Source organism: Petromyzon marinus, chromosome 28 (genome assembly GCF_048934315.1).
Source record: "Petromyzon marinus isolate PM22_M1 ecotype Great Lakes invasive population chromosome 28, UKy_Petmar_22M1.pri1.0, whole genome shotgun sequence".
Lineage (NCBI taxonomy): Eukaryota > Metazoa > Chordata > Hyperoartia > Petromyzontiformes > Petromyzontidae > Petromyzon > Petromyzon marinus.
The window spans coordinates 5,476,954-5,495,301 of record NC_133694.1 but is presented as its reverse complement, the minus strand read 5'-3'; the positions used below and the strand labels follow the sequence as shown (position 1 = coordinate 5,495,301).

Here is an 18,348-nt window from a genome sequence, read left to right as displayed (position 1 = left end):
GAAAGCAATGGCTTTTATTGCATGAGTTGTGGGACCACGTTTTCTATTGCTACATTTTCACACAATGGATACAGACGAGAGCCACAGCAAACCAAGCAGCGATTAATCAGCACAATGTCTCGGTGCTAGGAATGGTGAATTACAAGAGCAATACTGGAATGTCCTCACAATACCTCTTTCAATGCTCCCCACTCCACACCTCCAATGTTAGCAAATGTAGCCAGCAGCCGTGTATTTTTTTCAGTGACCTTATGGGTAGACAGTCAGATCAAGTGTAAGTTTAAGAAACCACAGCTGCTGGATAAATGTGGGCCTCCAAAAGTCTACTGTACACCCTTCCAAGCAAGCACTTGTACAGTCTAGCTCTCCGACGTATATTTGGGTTGCGACATGCATTGTTCGGCATTGTCAGACGTTTCGCTCCCAGGGACTGAATCGGAAAAAAATTCCAGCAGGTGGTGAAACATCGGGCCACCTTGCCACACAACGCATGGTACAACAACAAAAAAGATAATGGAGAACTATACAGCACAACCGTGAAAAACTCCGTGGCAAATACGATGCAGGTTGCCTTGAAAGAGCCGCCCTCAAGGTTCTGGATAAGGGAGGAAGAGACACCGTGATTTATGTGAACTCATTACAGTAGTCAACACAGCAGTCAAACATTTGATTATTACCTATGCAGACACCTACTTCGGTTGTGTGCAAAAGGCTGGTTTGCTGTTACTATTTGTTGACAAAATATGCATGTCCATAACACGGAATTACCATCATAAACAGCACCACTCACAAATGTCACCATTGCAATTACAATGAAAGAGAAAATGAATTCAAAGTGGCAAACGTACCATCGGTTAAAGTCTTCCACTATCAAGCAACAGTCAGTGGTTATTGGTAAATCAATGTCGATTATATTACTATGCCAGACAGATCAATGTTGTAATTATTAACAATCAACTATATCATAGGAAATACAGCAAAACCCGGAAGGTATGTAAAATATAACTTTCTTCTATCATTTGTAAAAAAAAAACATTACTATTGGTGTCTCAATAGCACTGCTGAAAATTACAGGTCCAACATCTGCTGGACGTTGGCACGATGAAAGAGGTACGTATACTGTTCTTTTTTTAAAATACATATTAGAATGATACCAATGGCAAGAAAATAGCGCTATATTTTTTTCACACTACATTGTGCAGTTTCAAAATAGATCATATTTACTGCACTTAGAGAGAAAACATAAAACACAATGTGAAATGTCTGCTCATTTAATTATACGTTGTGATATAAAAAAAATCAAGGACATTAAATTGATGCTGAGAAAGAAAAACAGGGAATGGTTAAGCATTGTGATCAATATACCTCATTAGCCTTGAAATAAACAGCGACGAAGTCAAAATTAAGACAGAAAAACGACGGTTGGTTAATCCGTAAATAGAAGCTTCAATAATTACAGATATTGCACGTCATGTGTCAAATTGACAGTTGCAGCCAGTTTAAGCCTTTAATAATCACGTCGACTCCATAGGGCACTGTTGATATGAGGAACGGCTAAATTTTGATTTAAAGCTTTCGTGACTGCAGGGATTCATATTCTTGGTTCTTTCGGTAAAGTCACGTAGAAGGGAAACAATAAAATAATACAAACATTAAACAATAAAATTATCACGACGTTTCGACTGCAACACAAGCAATCATCATCCGGTGTGAAAACAATACAATTTTCTTTTCACACCTGATGATGTGATTGCTTGTGTTGCAGTCGAAACGTCGTGATAATTTTATTGTTTTATACTTTTATTATTTTATTGTTTCCCTTCTACGTGACTTTACCGAAAGAACCAAGAATATGAACGGCTAAATGTTGCTGGGCATAGCTCCAAATACTAAATTATTAATATTCCTGCATGGGGGTATAACAATGTGCAGTAGACTGTAAAAGTTAACATGTCAGCCACTTCCTAACGTAGCTCTACATATTTCTCAGTTCTGCACCAGATAGACAAGTTGGTTGCATTATGAAGGCAAATAGCTCACCAATGGTTGTGAATAAAATAAATACAATGGATTACAATAAAAAGCAATCATTAATAAAATAAATATTCTTCCAAAATAGCTAAATTTTGTAGATATAATACCTTAGAATTTTCAAAGACGAAACAAATTGCTCACGTTTCCTCAATACATAATGCGCTTAGAATTGTGTTATGGTATAAATCTTCGTTACTCAGCTTCTTAGCGGGTTTCTTTCTCAGCATCATTCAAGTTTCCCAGAACCTTGTGGAATCCTAACAGATGGGATGAACCAAGCCTATTAAAAAATCAGCAATGCTATCAAAACAAATTATGAACCACTCAATAGAGCACATATATACAGAGTCTTGTAATTTACGAGACAATGCATATCACATATTTAACTTACACAGCGCTTAACTTATGACATGCAGATGAAGTTAGGAACCTAAAAACAAAGTTGATTCCTTGAGGACATGAAGTATGATCATAATAATAGTTTCAACTCACGTGTACAGTTTTTGTTCACCCTTGAAGAGAGAAACCAGACAAGCGGGAAAGGCAGCCAGGTGCTAAACCAGTACCAACAATTGCCCAAGCTCTGCGGTCGTCTAAATTTAAACCCTTTCCCACTCCGAGACGTCTGCAGGTTGCGTCTCGTTCACGGCTGAATCTCGGAATGTCCAATCGGTGAGCGTTAATTGTATCTAGAGGCACAGCGCTACTGTTTTTAACGATAGCGTACTCTACTCACCGCACAGAACTGTTTGCGACACAACCGCACTATACGACAGCTGGCGCCAAACTGTGCCACGCGCCCCTCCCGAATGGCCTTTTCCTTCCGATTCCGTTTAGAATCGCTTCGACTCCGTACAGAATCGGAAAGAAGGACACGTATGTCATGGAACGGAAAAGGGTTAAGGTGTTATCAGCCAATTACTGAGTATTTACCTACGGCAGGTAACCTGAGCACCCAGAGAAAACCAACGCATGCGAGGGGGAAACATTATATCCCAGATAGGCAGCTTCCAACATCTGCGTGATCCACCAACCCCCGTTTCCAGTGTTGGATTACAGGCCACGTGCATAGCCGCCACTGGCCCAGTGGTGCCAACGATACACAAATGAAATGCAATTGTTGGATTCAATTTGAAGTGTAAAAAGAATATTGCACTTTCAAAACTTAAACGAAAAATGAACGGAATGCATCATTCACTTGCATTACCTATGGTACCCTGACTGTCAGTCCACGCTTGTTAAAATGTACAGCTCTGGTTGGACGAGCAGCTTTTCAAAAGTCATACCATTAACTAGCTAAATATTAAACTCTCTTTTTACAACACCAGTAGCAAAATATTAGGATCCAATAACACAAATATATCACTCTGCTTATGTCAATCACGAAGATTAAAGAACATACTTAATGCTAGTTTTACATTAAGTGGTTTTAAATAATTCACTGTCTTTCGAAAAAAACACCAATAACTAAAGCATTTGATTATATGTAAAAAGAAAAAAACTAGTGAAAATTATACTCGATCATTCGTCTAATCCATTCACAATTTTTACAAAATCATGGGGTTTCTAAGTGCACAAAATCCTGTGCTGATGAGTACACTGTGTAAATGTTACGATTCGTCACTTTACTTTAGCAAAAATACCTGTCAAAGCTTTAGCAGAAAAAAAACAAGTTTTGCAACGATGTTACGTCCTTTTTCCTTTTATCGGTATAAAACTATGCACTCCCAGAAGGCACACTGCCTGATGGGATGTGTAAAAATAATTTTGTTTTTCACGTGGAAGGAAAGCTTTGGGAAGGAGGCGTAATGCCCCCTTTATGATTTTCTTACATTCTCTAAGATGCTATTGATAATTATTATTTTGATACGTATTGTATAATTTTGTATGGAACCAGGACCCATATCTAACAGAAAGGGTCCTTGCTTTGAAACACCTGGCAGTTCACCTGCATTGGTTCAAGCAAGCCTGACTGCTAAGATATTGAATGTCAAAATCGATACTTAGTTGGCTTGTGTTCAACCAAATGCACTGAGAAGGCCATGTGGCTGATAGGATGTGAAAATAATACTTTTATATTTTTTTTTACGTAGAGGGGCACATATGGGAAGGAGGCATCTTGTATGTTAATTTATTTTAAGTAAAAATGTAATGTTGACGCAGCCACTTGAAGCACCACTTAATCTGCTAATGTGCATGGGGCACCTTGAATACGCAGCACTCAAGAATGTTACTTTCATAGCGTCTGAAAACGAATGTAAACCATAAAATTGAACTGTAAACCTCACACAACAGTGCAAGCCAACCAATGTTGGGCTCCAAGGAATCTCGCAATTGGCCGGAGTCCAATCACGTATTACGTGCGAGTCTCTGACCGCACAAGCTTCTAGGTTTCAACCAAAACTGTTTGACTGATGTCCTGTGAAGAGCCATGTATCATCGAGCAGGACAGCTAATCGATTGGCTTTGTGTATCCTTCGGGTATTTGCATGTTACGATTCATTAGTAAGCGGCAAGGCTCAATGTTTCCAGTTTTACCTGTTCTCAACTTCAGCTGCCCATGTCCCTCCTTTGCCAAGTATGCTTGCAACACAATCAACTCGGACAAAGCTGAATTGTGTTTTCGTGAAACAATGGCCCAAGCAATATTCTCCAAAAATACTGTGGAATGTTCTGCATCGCGTACAAGCATTCACAAGTGGTTGTGCAAGCCTTATCTGGCAAGCATTATTGTATACCACCTGACCTAAGAGCCCTACCCATATTCTTTGTGTTTGACTGTAGATTATGCCATATAACATAGCAAAATGTGACCTTTAAAACACATTCAAATATATAACATTCCTTTAAACAAGAAAAAAAACGTGCACGCAAAAATGTTACATAAACCCTTCACGAAGCTTAAAAGTTCCAAAAATGATTTAACATTTAAACAGTTATGCCGATCCGAAATTCGAAGATGTCACTATGAAGCAAATACTCATTGCATTACCTGCTGCATAGCAATACAAGAGGTTGATAAAGTTATTAAGAGCCCATTGTTGCGTTCAATTAATAAGATTCCATTAATACTCGGTAGTCACATAGTTGTCGCATGCTTGTTATACGTTGGTTAAGAATATTGAAAGGATGGCTTGATTTTATTTTACAGTAAACCTAATGTGTTGTTATTAATGGTATATGTTTTGTTGGTTTAAACAAATAATAACATGGATGCCTTTTAAAATGCAAATATATAAATGGTAAACTCTAGACACCAGTAAAGAAAAGACACTGGTAATAAACTCGCTTTTGCTGCACTAATGAGCACATTACCAATACCACGCTGGATTTACTGTTTGTACACTACACATTAACACTGGATGTTTATGGGCATATTATGTAATTATTAACCGTGTATTATTTTTAAATATGGTTTAGGAGATTTAAAGCCACGTTATAAATATCAGTGGCATGTGGACTTTTTTTTCCAGCTAACACAAGACTAAATAATAAAGGTGGGAAGGTAATGTCACATGGGTGTAGTCTTTTTGATAATAACAATCAGTTTATACCTTTCTGGATAATTCTGAAAAAAATTGTAGGCAAAACTATTCAAATAAACCATATTTTTTTCACTTACAATGTGGACATTTATATTGAACAGGACAAAATACCACATCTCATTTACACATCCAATGCACAATATACCTGACAACTTACTGGGTAAACCAACATTCAGTGAGGAATGCTTGCTCTCAATAGTAATTGGACTATATGTCAGCATCTGGCTGTGGAATGTGGTGGCAGGCTTCATAATAGCTTGTGCTATTGAAGGGCGCAAACATATCTCTTGACACAAAGTCGAGGAATTTCTGAAACGGGCAGAGCAGTGATCCGGTGCCGCGCTTCCAGTCGTGATTCTGGCAGAATGCGGTCTTAAAGGTGACATCCTCGCCGTTGTACAGCACGCGGATGAAGTGCCCTCCGACATCCGCTCCGCCGGCCAACCTGCCCTTGTCTTCTTTCCTCCAGAGCTCGAACACGAGGCGCGCCGCGTACCGAGGGAAACGGGCGCCGGCGAGTCCGAGCGCGCTCAGGGCGGGCTCCAGCGTGACGTCGTGCGCCGAGTACAGGGCGAGTCTCTCCGCGGGCTTGCCGGCAGCCACCGCCCCGAGCCGCTGCGCCGTGCGGTTGAGGAACGGGTGCATCACGAGCAGCGCAAAGCGCCGGAAGAGCCCGGCCTCCCTGCGCTCCTTCTCGTCCACCAACTGCTGGGCGCGCAGCGTGCGGAAGTGCTGCTCGGACACGCAGCCGGAACGCTGGGGCGGCGGCGGCGGCGGCGAGGGCAACGACGTCGCGCAGGGGAACGGTACGCCGTGGCAGAAGTGCGCCAACAGCGGGTCGACGGGTACCGCGGCGCGCAGCCTGGCGGGCGGCACGTCCAGCGCCGAGGCCATGTCCCGGAAGGCGCGCGCCAGCTGCGGGTCGCGAGATCGCGCTCGAGACTGCCGCCGCTGGTCCAGCTCCTGGAAAGCGCTGCGGGCGGGGCACTCGCACGCCGCGTAGCAGTAGGAGGCCGAGGGCTGGTGGTGTACGCGCAGGCGCGACCAGTCGAAGGCGGGCCGCAGGCCGTACAGCAGGGCCAGCGCGCTCTGAAGAGTGCGTGCACGGCCCGTCGACTCGACGTACGCGGCGCGCACGCGCTCCGACTCGGACTCGTGTTTGAGGAGCAGGCCGTGAAGGTCTGAGTAGGTCTGCCGCAGGTGCTGGCCAATCATCAGGTGCTGGACCACACCTGCGAGAGCGGGAATCGATCAGTATCATTGCCTTGTCGTGTTGTTTTGTCAAAGCAATATAGCGTAGTGAGAGCTCACGACAGGAAGATAGGCGCAGCTCCACAAATGGAAGGTTGTAATTTGAAATGCTCACTCAGTCTTTAATTTCTTTTGGAGTAGGTATAATTGATTACCAATTAGTGGGAAGCCAACATGTATTCAAGGTTTCCAACTGAGGCTGAAAACGTGAATGATGCATTAGCTCTGTTCGTCTGCCTAAAACTAGGGGGCAAAATAACATTAATAAAAATTATCCAATATCAACAAACCCTTGTATCTAGTGGTGTTGCTGTTAAAGATTAGGCAAAAGTGATATAAGAATTGGCCAAAACCCAGATAAAAAGCACCAGCAGTAAAAGGATTTACATCGCCAACAACACTTTGCAGGTGGAGGCCATTTACCTCCCCTCCCGATGACGTCATTCGGTATGACATCATTGCGAGTTAAATACTTCTAAGGATAAGTACCTTTTGGTAAATGTTACACGATAGATGCAAGCATGTGCATTATTTTTCTCCATTGTTTTCTTACGGTTAATCCTTGCGCCCTGCCATAGGATTGTGGGATTTCAAACGATGGGCTCAAGGGCTGCAAACGGGAGAAGCACGCATTGCCCAAATATAATTTGAGATGAAAAGTCAATTACACATATAGTCCGTGGATTCCCTCCAGCTCGGCCCACAATGGATGAGGTGTGATAAGTGCAACGGACCTGTCTGTGTGAGTTGGCCCATCTCACAGCGGGGGTGGCTGGGCAGCAGTGGGAACCCCGCCAAAGGGCCGTCAAAGCGGCCTTCACGGGCTTGTGCCATGTGAGCCACAAATCCCTCCAGCGCCCGATGAAAGGGTGCCCTGCAAAACGTGGAGAGGAAATACAACCATCAGGGATCGTGCTAATCGATTGGGTGGAGCGGGGCGATTGCGTTTAGGTGTAATATTGAAATGAATGAGGCAGTGGCACTTAGAACAAAAAAACATTAAACGGCTCTTTACAAGGCGAAAATATTTTTGTTGTTGTGTTATTTGTATGGTTTTAACTTTTCCTTTGGCAAATTATCCTTTGTGAATCTCTCATGGCATTTAACTGGCCATAACTGGAGTCCGTAATCCCTTTTCATTTATATTTCAGGTGACAAACATAAACTGCGCAATAAATTATCCAATATCTACAAGAACACAAAAAATGTATATACATTTTTTTTTAATTTTAAAAGCCCTCTATATATTTCATAGGGACATTGCCTATTAAAGTTATTAGTCGGCATTGAACGATTGGCACAATTATCTGAATTGTTGATTTGAGTTGCAAATTAATTTAAGAACATTTTTTTCTCTTACGTTTACACTCTATTTTGTTATTTGCTGTCTTTTTTTTGTTCCAATAACCTACATGTACCCTTTTCATATAATCTGCGTGGTTTGTAAAAAATAATTCTCACACGCATAATATGATGGATATTTCATCAGTCTAAGAATGAAACATAATCGATTAATCACTACGAATCTCACCTGTTGGCAATGCTTTCCTTCACTACATAACAAACGCACGAATGTATATTGCAAGGTGGCCGTTTTTTATGACATTACATTTTACACATTACAAGCAGCAGATGGTAGTTCAGAAAAAAATATTTTTTGTACTATATATCTATGCTCCTGCATCTATAATCCCCACCTTCACTAATCTGTACTAACCAAGACAGTAAATGGTCAAATAACCCCTATGACCTGCACACTGTAGCGAGACTTCAATCCAGCAGTGAATTGTCAAAGGGCTCTACTTGTCCATATTATTTTTCATAAAAATAGAGTGGATGCACAAATGCATGTGATATTTGGATTACACAAATTATGTTCACTGCAATAAAACCAATTAAGCAAAACGAGGCCTGCAGCATGCATGCACTTGAAGAGGCGCCAGCAGTGTGATGTATTGCAAAATATCAAAATTAGCATCGCCACTTGTGTTCAATGAGTGTGTGTAGTTATTACACTTTACACTGACAACCAATGTAAAGGCTGAACTACTGCTTCCCGCTTTCTGTCATGATGTCACAATGACAATGTGCTAGTGATGCCATAATGCCACAAGGATCCATCCATGGAATACGTGAATGGTGACGCTTTGCCGCACAAATTGTACTATAAAGTAAGGTGTGAATAGGTTATGTTATCACACGGCTTATTCAATTATGCTACATTTCATTAGCACCTATCAGTCCTGATATTGCAGTCGATGTTTAAGGCGGCTGCGTTAGGGATGGCGTAAAGTGGGTAGCGGTCTCCGTGTCGTATCATGATGTGAGCTGCTTCCAGTTTGAATCCTACAGGGGCGTGACCTAAAGGGAACAACAATAGCAATTTTAATTACATGTATTTGTCCATGGACTTACCAGCCTTCCACACGCATGCTAGCCAGCACCACCTGCCTAACCGCAGAAACTGTGGACTGGCTTCACCCTTGTAGAGTCCACCAGCAGAGGCAGGTGAATCAAACAAACAGCGCTGCATTGCCAGATATACCATTGACAAATGGCCCTCATCCACACCACATGGGTCGTTAGCACAAAAAACAAGACATGTAAAAAAACACTCAACACGCACTCTTTGTCAAGCGGTGTGGGGGGAGGGGGCACTTGCCGACGGCATCTGGTAAACCAGCAGCGGTGTTTGTTTGGTGTGCCTGGCTATGGCGGTGGGTCCCCCGGGGGGCCATACTCAGTCCCAACATTTGCACATGCTTGGGCAGGTGCTGATTAGTATCAATGTCACTTGACACACTGGACACCCTTTTAAATGAGCTGCTGCATCAAGGGATTATCCAGGTAAAAAAATCCTAAATTAAAGGTAAAAAGTGGTCTGGAAAGCCAGTGGGACTGAAACACATTTTATATTTATTTGAAGATACAGAGCAACTGTATGTTTTATTACACAAAATGATCCATTGCAGGACTCAATGAGGGTTTGTACTAAATTATTTTAATGCCTGCTTTGTGTAACTGTAACATTTTTATTTTAGCACGTAAAAACTCTGCAATGAAAACCATTAAATGAATTAGTCTGTGAATAGAATAACAGTCAATTAATATTTTTATAACCACGATAAGGTATGGATTTGAATTTAGCACATGGAGTATTAACGGTAAAATTTACATTACTTACAACACAACCGTCTGCATTGTGATCGTAAATACAAAACAAAATGCAACAGCTCAGTTTCCAGTTTTTTTTCATGACCAAGCAGAGTTATGGATGAGCTTTGTGATGTGTTTGCGAGTTCCACTGTGTGTACAATCAAAAAACACATCAGCTCTTGAACAAGCTCCACATATCAGTTCCCGAAAAAGTTCCCGGCACATGTAGAACATCGTGTTGAACAACACGTGGTACAACCTTAAAACGCATCAGACAGCTGTAGAACACAATCGCGAAAACCTACAGAGCAATATAGAATTACTCCTGCGCAGAGACAGGATCGTACCCTCAAGTCCCTGCACGCTGCCGTTGGGCCGGTTACAGTAGTACACAGACTCCGTGATGGGGTCGAGAGCCTGCGGAGCTTTGAGCAAGCCATCTATCAGCACCCGCTTGCGAGGCTTGGCCTCTTCTTCCCCGTAGAACCCCACGGGCAGGGGAATGAGCCGAACTGGGAAAGAAAATAAAATACAGCTGATGATTTTGACACCTGCGTTGCCCGTTCACAAGTCCTGTCACTCATTATTGTGTGTTGTGGTAGCAAATTATGATCATTCATTAAGTTGTACTGAGTCGTGATTAAAAACAACACGCAAAAACACATGCTCACAAGTAATTAGCCGTACGAACACAATTAGTTTAACCTCAATACAACGGTGTAAAAATCGAATACAAATCCAACAGTAAGCCTATATTTCATATCTAATCTAGCATAAACCGTCCAAACAGAAAACAAATAAAAATTACATTTCCTATTTAAGGCACTCAATTTTACTATGAATCATCAATATGTTCTATTCAAGGCAAGCTCACCACAAGAAACTAGCCAATGGCATATGATACGAATTCTATGGCAACCAACTGCTATTAGCTGTAATGTAACAACATGGGTGGGCTTTGACTATTATTTTAGGGTAGCATGGGCAATCTGAGAGATGGAATGAGTAAAGAGCTCTTGGGTTCTCATATGTAAGAACCATACCATTTTTCATTCATGCAAACGTAATCGTGGTTGTAAATGCGTCACCCACCATGAATCACAAGTGCAGCTGTGTGAATATGCATTCTGAGTACTAATTAGCCATGGACTGGATTGATTTCCAAGTGAAAATAAATCCAATAAAGGCTCACTTTGGTCATACCCAAAAAAACATTAAGAATCTAAAAATGAAAAAGAAAGAGCAACAGAACCCAGAAATCCTACACACTGCATACATTTACCGGAATGTGTGCACTCTGCCAAATGTTCGTTTCAGCCTTTTCTGAAATGGAATGATCCACAGTGAAAATGTACCAGCTGTGTTCCCACCCTTAGGTACTACTAAATTCAGGGTGTGGTATGCTTGCAGAAAAATGCACAGGTGCAGAGGCAATGTCGCCACTGGAAAATGTTTGGGAGTAGCAATTGGCCCCAAGGAAATCAACACAGTGACAGCCTTTCTCTGCAGCACAGCTATTCTATTAAGACTAGATTTACTGACTGCACCTTAAAAGGTCAATATACTGTGGCGTGTGTGGGTGACTAAAGAGCACGGATTGTATGCAGTGTATGGGGTCAGTTCCCACTTCATTAGAAAATGTTTGAACATTTAAATAGTCTATATTGTACGAGAGGGTGCATTGCGAGCGACAATCAAAATAAACCTGCATCCCATCCAACCAAACCACCATTTCCCCCCATTGATGATCACCAACGACTGCACAAAATAATAAAAAATGTGGTCGTGTAAAATTAAATTCAAATGTCCTCAAAGCTTTATGTAATTCCCAGTATACAGACAAAGTGTTAATTTGTCTAAACGTGGAACAAATTATTTGGTGAAACTGCATTGGCAGTGGTGCCCGGGCACAAACAACAAAGAGCTCAACACATTTGTCAATGACACAACCTTAAAAGGAAAAATATATAACAGGCAATGTTTCGGCCAATGGCTCTTCTTCATGGTACATTGTCTATTTTAAATGATTGTAGTGAGGACCATTGCCAGAAATGGCACCTATTATATTTTCATTTAAATGCAGTGTTATTGACGAATATGTTAAACGACAAGAATACAGTCTTGTGGTTGCAGTAAGAAATCTCCAAGATGCATTTTTAGGTTGTGCCGGGGGCACGATGCCCGACGTTTCACTCCAAGTGGTGGGAGCTAACAGTCACCCCGAACAACACGCGGTCCAACCTGAAAACACACTTTGGACAGCTATACAACACAACCGCATTCACCTACACAGTGGTAAGAAAGGCCAACAATAGAAACACCAGGCACATGACACATTTTTTATTTTATTGTAGACGGTTCTGTAACCGACTAATTAATATTTCACCTTGTGCCTTGACACTGACTGCAATACAAGGCAATGTGAAAAATGACGATGCTCACAGAATTGCAGGCTCAGGCTGATGACAGCCAGCAAGGCGGCGAGACCCAGCAGCAGAACAAAGCGGTTCTGGAAGGTCATCATGGGGCAGGTTGTGCAGGCAAAGGGAGCGGCTTCTTCACTCCCACAGCAGCAGCACAGACCAACTCCTCATCCCAAAAGCGCAGTGCACTTGGCCAGCCTTGTCGATCCCTGCAAAATAAATGTAATACTCATACTTAATAACATATGGGTGCTCCCACGTCTTAAAAAACGTCTGGTCAGTGTGGATGAGTAGGCCAACTATCCTCTAGAGGGGATCTCGAGGGCTCCCTCTAGTGGGGGCCACTCCGTTAGCCGTGGCATGAGCAAGAAATTTCAGGGCTGCACCTTTGTACTTTTTTAGCTTTACTTCATAACCATAATTCACGCAATCTCATCACATCTCGGAAGGTGCGCAGGATTGAGCCAAGATAGTACTTTGATGAACAACGACCATGAATAAAAGATGTTATTGGTTATGGCAGGAACACTTGTCAGGCAGTAGGGGGCATTGCAGGAAAATAATGTTTTGTACTGCACTATACTCCCACTTCTTTGCTCCTCGCCTTCACCAATTCACACAGACAAGCGTAATGAAGTATGGCCAAACAGCCCCTTAACACTCACGGTGTGGGGAGGCCCTCATTTAGTAGTGGATTAACAAAAGGACTTTACACATATGCACGCATGTATGTATGTTTAACCTCTTGGGCACCGTACAGACTGATTCTTAAAAAAAAACTATATAATGTACACATTTGAGCTGTTTAGTACGAATTTACTGTAATATTAATTAATAAAGTACACATTGCATATATTTTCTTCAAATCTGAATCTTGTGAATAAATATTTTAAGCTGTACCTTGGCATTGAATGTAATTGTCAAGTCATTATTGGATTATGTTGCGTTGATGCTGTACTTGTTTTAGTATCCCTTGAAATATATGTTGGGTCTCACTGGGCTCTCACCTGGTTATAATGCTCGGTTGTCCGTCACAAGAATACACCCACCAAAATCAGCGAAATGTGCGCGGACTTGTAAATGATATGGCATAGTTGACGAATTTCATTCTACCGATGACCTAGAAGATTAGGTAACGAAATTTGCATCTACTGTATATAGTTGTCGATACTTGGCACTAGTAAAATGTACAGTCCTGCAATTGGTTGTATGCATATACGCTTAACTTATTTCGCACAGGACGTAGCCACCATGCCATTGTTAGCGAAAGGGCCTCCGAGACTACAGGTTGCTCAAGAGAACTCGAGTGAATGCTTGGTATCTTCTTCCATGCTGGTCAGACATCTTGGAAGAGGTGGGATTACCCGCGTTGTGCCGAACCTGTCCATCAACTAAAAGTGGCGTTTCCATTTATGCTAAGAAACATAACCATTGCTTCAACTGCCACGACGGGAGATCGTAGCAAACCGGTCGACCTTTGTGGATCACAAGTCCAGTGGGCTAACCATTATACCACATCAACATGGGAGAGTATATGCGAATAACTCGAAAAATCTGAAATGAACTACATTTTAGAATGCGTGCCTCCAAATATTACGGTTCTTGAGATTGACTTGTTTCTCCTATAAGGTAGGGTTACCCCTAAAGTTATAAACTGCTGAGAATATCATTGTAAACACTTAAACCTAATGAAATGCTGGATAGAATAATCTCCGATTCATTAACCCCCATTCATTCGCATAGAAAGATGGTAAAGCCCACAGCCATAATGCTCTATGTAATGCGGCAAGCGGTAGTGTAGCGGTTAGTGCGCTGCGCTACGAACCCAGCGACCCGAGTTCGATTCCCGCTCACGGCCAACACCAGTGGCGATTATATGAACCGGTCCTGGGCCTCTCCTAGGTCGACTCCGCCTCAAACGAGTACATGGTGCGGTGTGTACACATTGCCACTGGGGAGATAAAGCCGGCCGGGCGTGGTGTTGACCACCCACTAGAGCTGAACGATTAATCGATTTCAAATCGAAATCGCGATTTAAAACAATGCGATGAGCAAATCGCAAAAGCTACGATTTTTTGCGATTTGAAAAGTCCTATTACTTGCTTATTGGAATTGTTATATATTTTTATATTAAGCCTTTATTTATTTATTTAACTTAACAATTGCTCTATGTTTGATTGTTCTATTTCAATTAAAACATTTCAATAAATACATGTTGGAAGCAATTCATATACTTTAAGTTCTCATCCTTGCATTAGAATATATAGAGCGGTTCATATTTTGATGGTATCATGTGGTTATGCTCCATCACACGTGTTTTACATCTCTTACACAGTGAATATTGAACTGAAGCTTGACTTTTAAAAATGTAATCGCAAATCAAATCGCAATCTGTCAGAAAAATCGCAATTAGATATTTTCCCCGAATCGTTCAGCCCTACCACCCACCCCCTCGTGTGCCGTGCCGGGCTTCATATGTGCGCTACTCGCTAACAGCACTTGCCTCAACAGTCTGTTACAGGTTATGCGGGGGATCTTTGTCTTTGGTTCTTTCTGTAAAGTCACGTAGGTATGAAATAAAATAAATCACGTTTCGGGCGTCGGTCATCAGGTCATCAGGTGATGACGGACGCTTGTGTTGCGCCCGAAACGTCGTGACTTATTTTATTTTATACCTACGTGACTTTACCGAAAGGACCAAAGAGTATGGGATTCCTGCAGTCACGAAAGCTTCAAATCAAGATTGGATCTTTTGTCTGTCAACCATTCACATGGAGGTTGACCATGTCGCTGAATGCAATGCATCCACATGTCGCTGAATGCAATTCAGCCACATGTCGCTGAGCTGGATGAAAGCAATTCAGTCAGATGTCGCTGAGCTGGATGAAGCACAGTAATTACAGCACATGCTAAAATGATTCGTGATGCAGTACATTGGGAAACTGCCCTGCACTGGAACAAATACACTCACGAATATCCGAAAGCGCCTTGAAGCACTTTGCAAGGATTGTTGATAACCGTGCCCTGTAACCACGAACATACACAGCGAGTCATTCAGGCACGCGCTTTCCCTTTTTTACATTACGAATGGGAAGTCATAACCCTAGATTAATACAAACAAAAAGCCACCACCGTATGTTCTGTCGAGGAAATGCATGACTTAGCACGACTCACACGCGTGTCGATACGCGTACTACCGCATCATAAACAAATAGGTGCCCCCTGCTTAATAAACACATGCACACGTTCAGCCCTTTCGTCAATCCACTGCTGGATGTCAGGCTCCCCCCCCCACTCTCTTCGCGAGGGTCGTGGAAATTATTTGACCAGACTTCACCAGGCCGGTGTCTTGAAAATGCATCTGTACAACGGTAGTCCGACTGAATAGTGCTGCATTATTCACCTTTCACACGCTCTCACTATGGTAGAAGCAACTTGCTCAACGAAATACGCTTTTTTTTTCAGCGTATACCCTTTTTGTGCAACAACAAAAAAATCCCGAATATACAAATATTAGCAATCTAAACGGGTGTTAACTTTATACGAAATCCGTGTACAGTAGAGTGCACGTACTTATATAAATATCTCTCCATATGTCCAAACCTTTACAATAATATGCATCTTCCGGTCATAGTTCCTTTTCGCTCGTGCATTTGAGCAATATCGCGATTATCACATGATTCTACCTACGTGACTTTACCAAAAGAACCAAAGAGTATGGATTCATGCAGTCACGAAAGCTTCAAATCAACATTATAACATGATTCTCTAGTGTATTTGAGCCCCGTAGCTTCAAGCCGCCGCGGCCTACAATTCTGACCGCAGCAGGCTTCGGGCGAATATTTCCAAGCAATAGACCCCCTTCCGCAGCGGCGCGCGACACTCAAAAAAATATATCTCAAGATTTAAAAAAATAAAAAAACAACCAACGTCTCCGCCAACACGTAAGCATTACAGTAAACGCTGCGGCGCATTTGTATAACGCGTTGAAACGATCACAATAATACACATTTTTTAAAAAAAGCGCTTAAAGCAAACGGATACCTCACCATGTAACCGCTAAAACGCTTGGTTGTTGATTGCAGGGATCCGGTTCCTGGGTGAAGACTCCCGGGGGTGGGGGGGCGGCTGGGGTTGGAACCGGATCCCGCCACTTGGAATGCATTGTCATCAATTCGAATAACAAAGGGAGTGGTGACACGTGGGGACAGCTATTGTTATGGAAATATGTTGGTGGCTGTTCTCCATGCGGTTTAACTCGGTATTCTTGTACAAGAGAAATGGTGCCTTTCAGGTCCATGCAGCGTACAGCCGTTTCAATAACAACAACAAAAATGTGTGTCTATTTGTTTGTGTTTCTCCCTTGTGATGGAACTTTGTAGGATGAACGTGGGATGAACGCTGAGGTTTATAAGGGCACAGGGTGACCAATAAGGTCTGCATTGGTCTGCAATAAGGGAGGCACTGCTAAGGGGTCGACAGGTATTATTATATTCTAGATTTGAAGCTTTCGTGACTGCAAGGATCCATACTCTTTGGTTCTATTCGGTAAAGTCACGTAGGTAAGTGATTTTTGTTTTATTTTTTTACTTACATGACTTTACCGAATAGAACCAAAGAGTATAGGTATTATTATAGACAGAGACCCATAGAGATCCATAGAGACCCATCGAAATAGAGACCCATAGAGATACATAGATATAGCATACCTGTCAACCAATACGATTTGCCGTGTACAAGAATACGGGGGTATTCTTGTACAAGGCAAATTTAGTCTTCAGGTCCATGCGGCATACAGCCGCTTCAATAGGGCAACATCAACAAAAAATAGTGTCTATTTGTTTGTGTTTCTCCCTTGTGATGGGCCTTTGTAGGATGAACGTCGAGGGGTGACCAATAAGGTTTGAATTGGTCTGTAATAAGGGAGGCACTAATAAGGGGTTGACCGTTATGGGCAATGTGGGGAGACAGGTATATCTACACACACAGGTATTTACTTGACAAACTTAACGACAGTTGCTTAAAAAACAAAAAAATATATAACAGGACAGACAGAGAGTTGATATCAGGCAGAGTATTTAAATGTGTAGTGTCCTCGTCCTTCCTCGAGGCTTGTGTGTGCGTGCGTGTGGCGTGCCTCGCACACACACACTCAGTCGGAGACGGGGTAGTCGCAGGAGGCACCGTCTCTCTCTTTATCATCTCTCGTTCACACCACCAACTCCGGCCTCCTCTCTCACGACCACGCTGCCGCACGGCCCAGACACGACCCTGTCCGCGTTGCACCGATGGCGTCGACCGAGACAGCCAACAACTGTCCGGCCGCGCAACGATCGAGCGAAGGCGGCAAAGACGACGAGACGAGTCCACTCCCAGAACCGGCAGCCCGGAGCTCCCCGCTTTCCGCTGCTTTTATTCCCCTCGGCGCGGCCTGGCTCCGCCCTAGCCGCGCCTCCCTTCTCGAACCCACCAGAGGGCTCCAGGGGCCTCCCCACGAGGTCTACCGTGACCCTTGCTCCAGTTCCTCCGCCCTGCCGGGCACACACACCGTGTATGTGCTCGATGGCACGTGCGCTAAGTGTCCACCGCAGTTGCTGCTGCTGTACAGCAGTCGACTCTGTGTCACTACAAATGTATGGATCCACGTCCTGATGTCTGGTGCAAGTTCAAGGTTGAATGTTATCCTTTAACAAGCAGTGGAAAAAGAGTGGTTGTGTAATACATACAGGAATATATTTACGTGAAAAAACTCAACACATTGGTCACCAGCACTGGCTTAAAATATATATCATTGGTGAGAGAGGCCAGACACAAAAAGAGAGCACACACGTTGGAGTATTTCAATGAATTAATTAATGTCCTGATGGTTGGTGGAAATTTAAGCTATTACCTTATCCTTTAACAATCAGTGGACAGATGAGTTATGTAATATATACAGG

At 42.6% G+C, this 18,348-nt stretch overlaps 1 protein-coding gene across 1 annotated transcript; it reads right to left on the bottom strand.

Moving 5' to 3' along the window:
• On the bottom strand, positions 1-16,562 carry PXYLP1 (2-phosphoxylose phosphatase 1). The gene is made up of 6 exons (XM_032962234.2): positions 16,459-16,562; positions 12,429-12,618; positions 10,334-10,498; positions 9,065-9,191; positions 7,565-7,704; positions 1-6,811 (listed from the first exon to the last, which is right to left on the bottom strand). The coding sequence occupies exons 2-6, from the start codon at positions 12,508-12,510 to the stop codon at positions 5,787-5,789; spliced, it is 1,539 nt and encodes a 512-aa protein (XP_032818125.1). The 5' UTR covers positions 12,511-12,618; positions 16,459-16,562; the 3' UTR covers positions 1-5,786.
• Positions 16,563-18,348: the final 1,786 nt, after the last annotated feature.

Coding starts and splice junctions, on each gene's coding strand:
- PXYLP1 (XM_032962234.2), bottom strand. CDS start 12,510: ATGATGACCTTCCAGAACCGCTTTGTTCTGCTGCTGGGTCTCGCCGCC. Junction 10,499..12,428: donor CAGCCTGAGCCTGCAATTCT/GTGAGCATCGTC, acceptor TTTCTTTCCCAG/TTCGGCTCATTCCCCTGCCC. Junction 9,192..10,333: donor CAGCGTGCAGGGACTTGAGG/GTACGATCCTGT, acceptor TGTTCCCTTTAG/GTCACGCCCCTGTAGGATTC.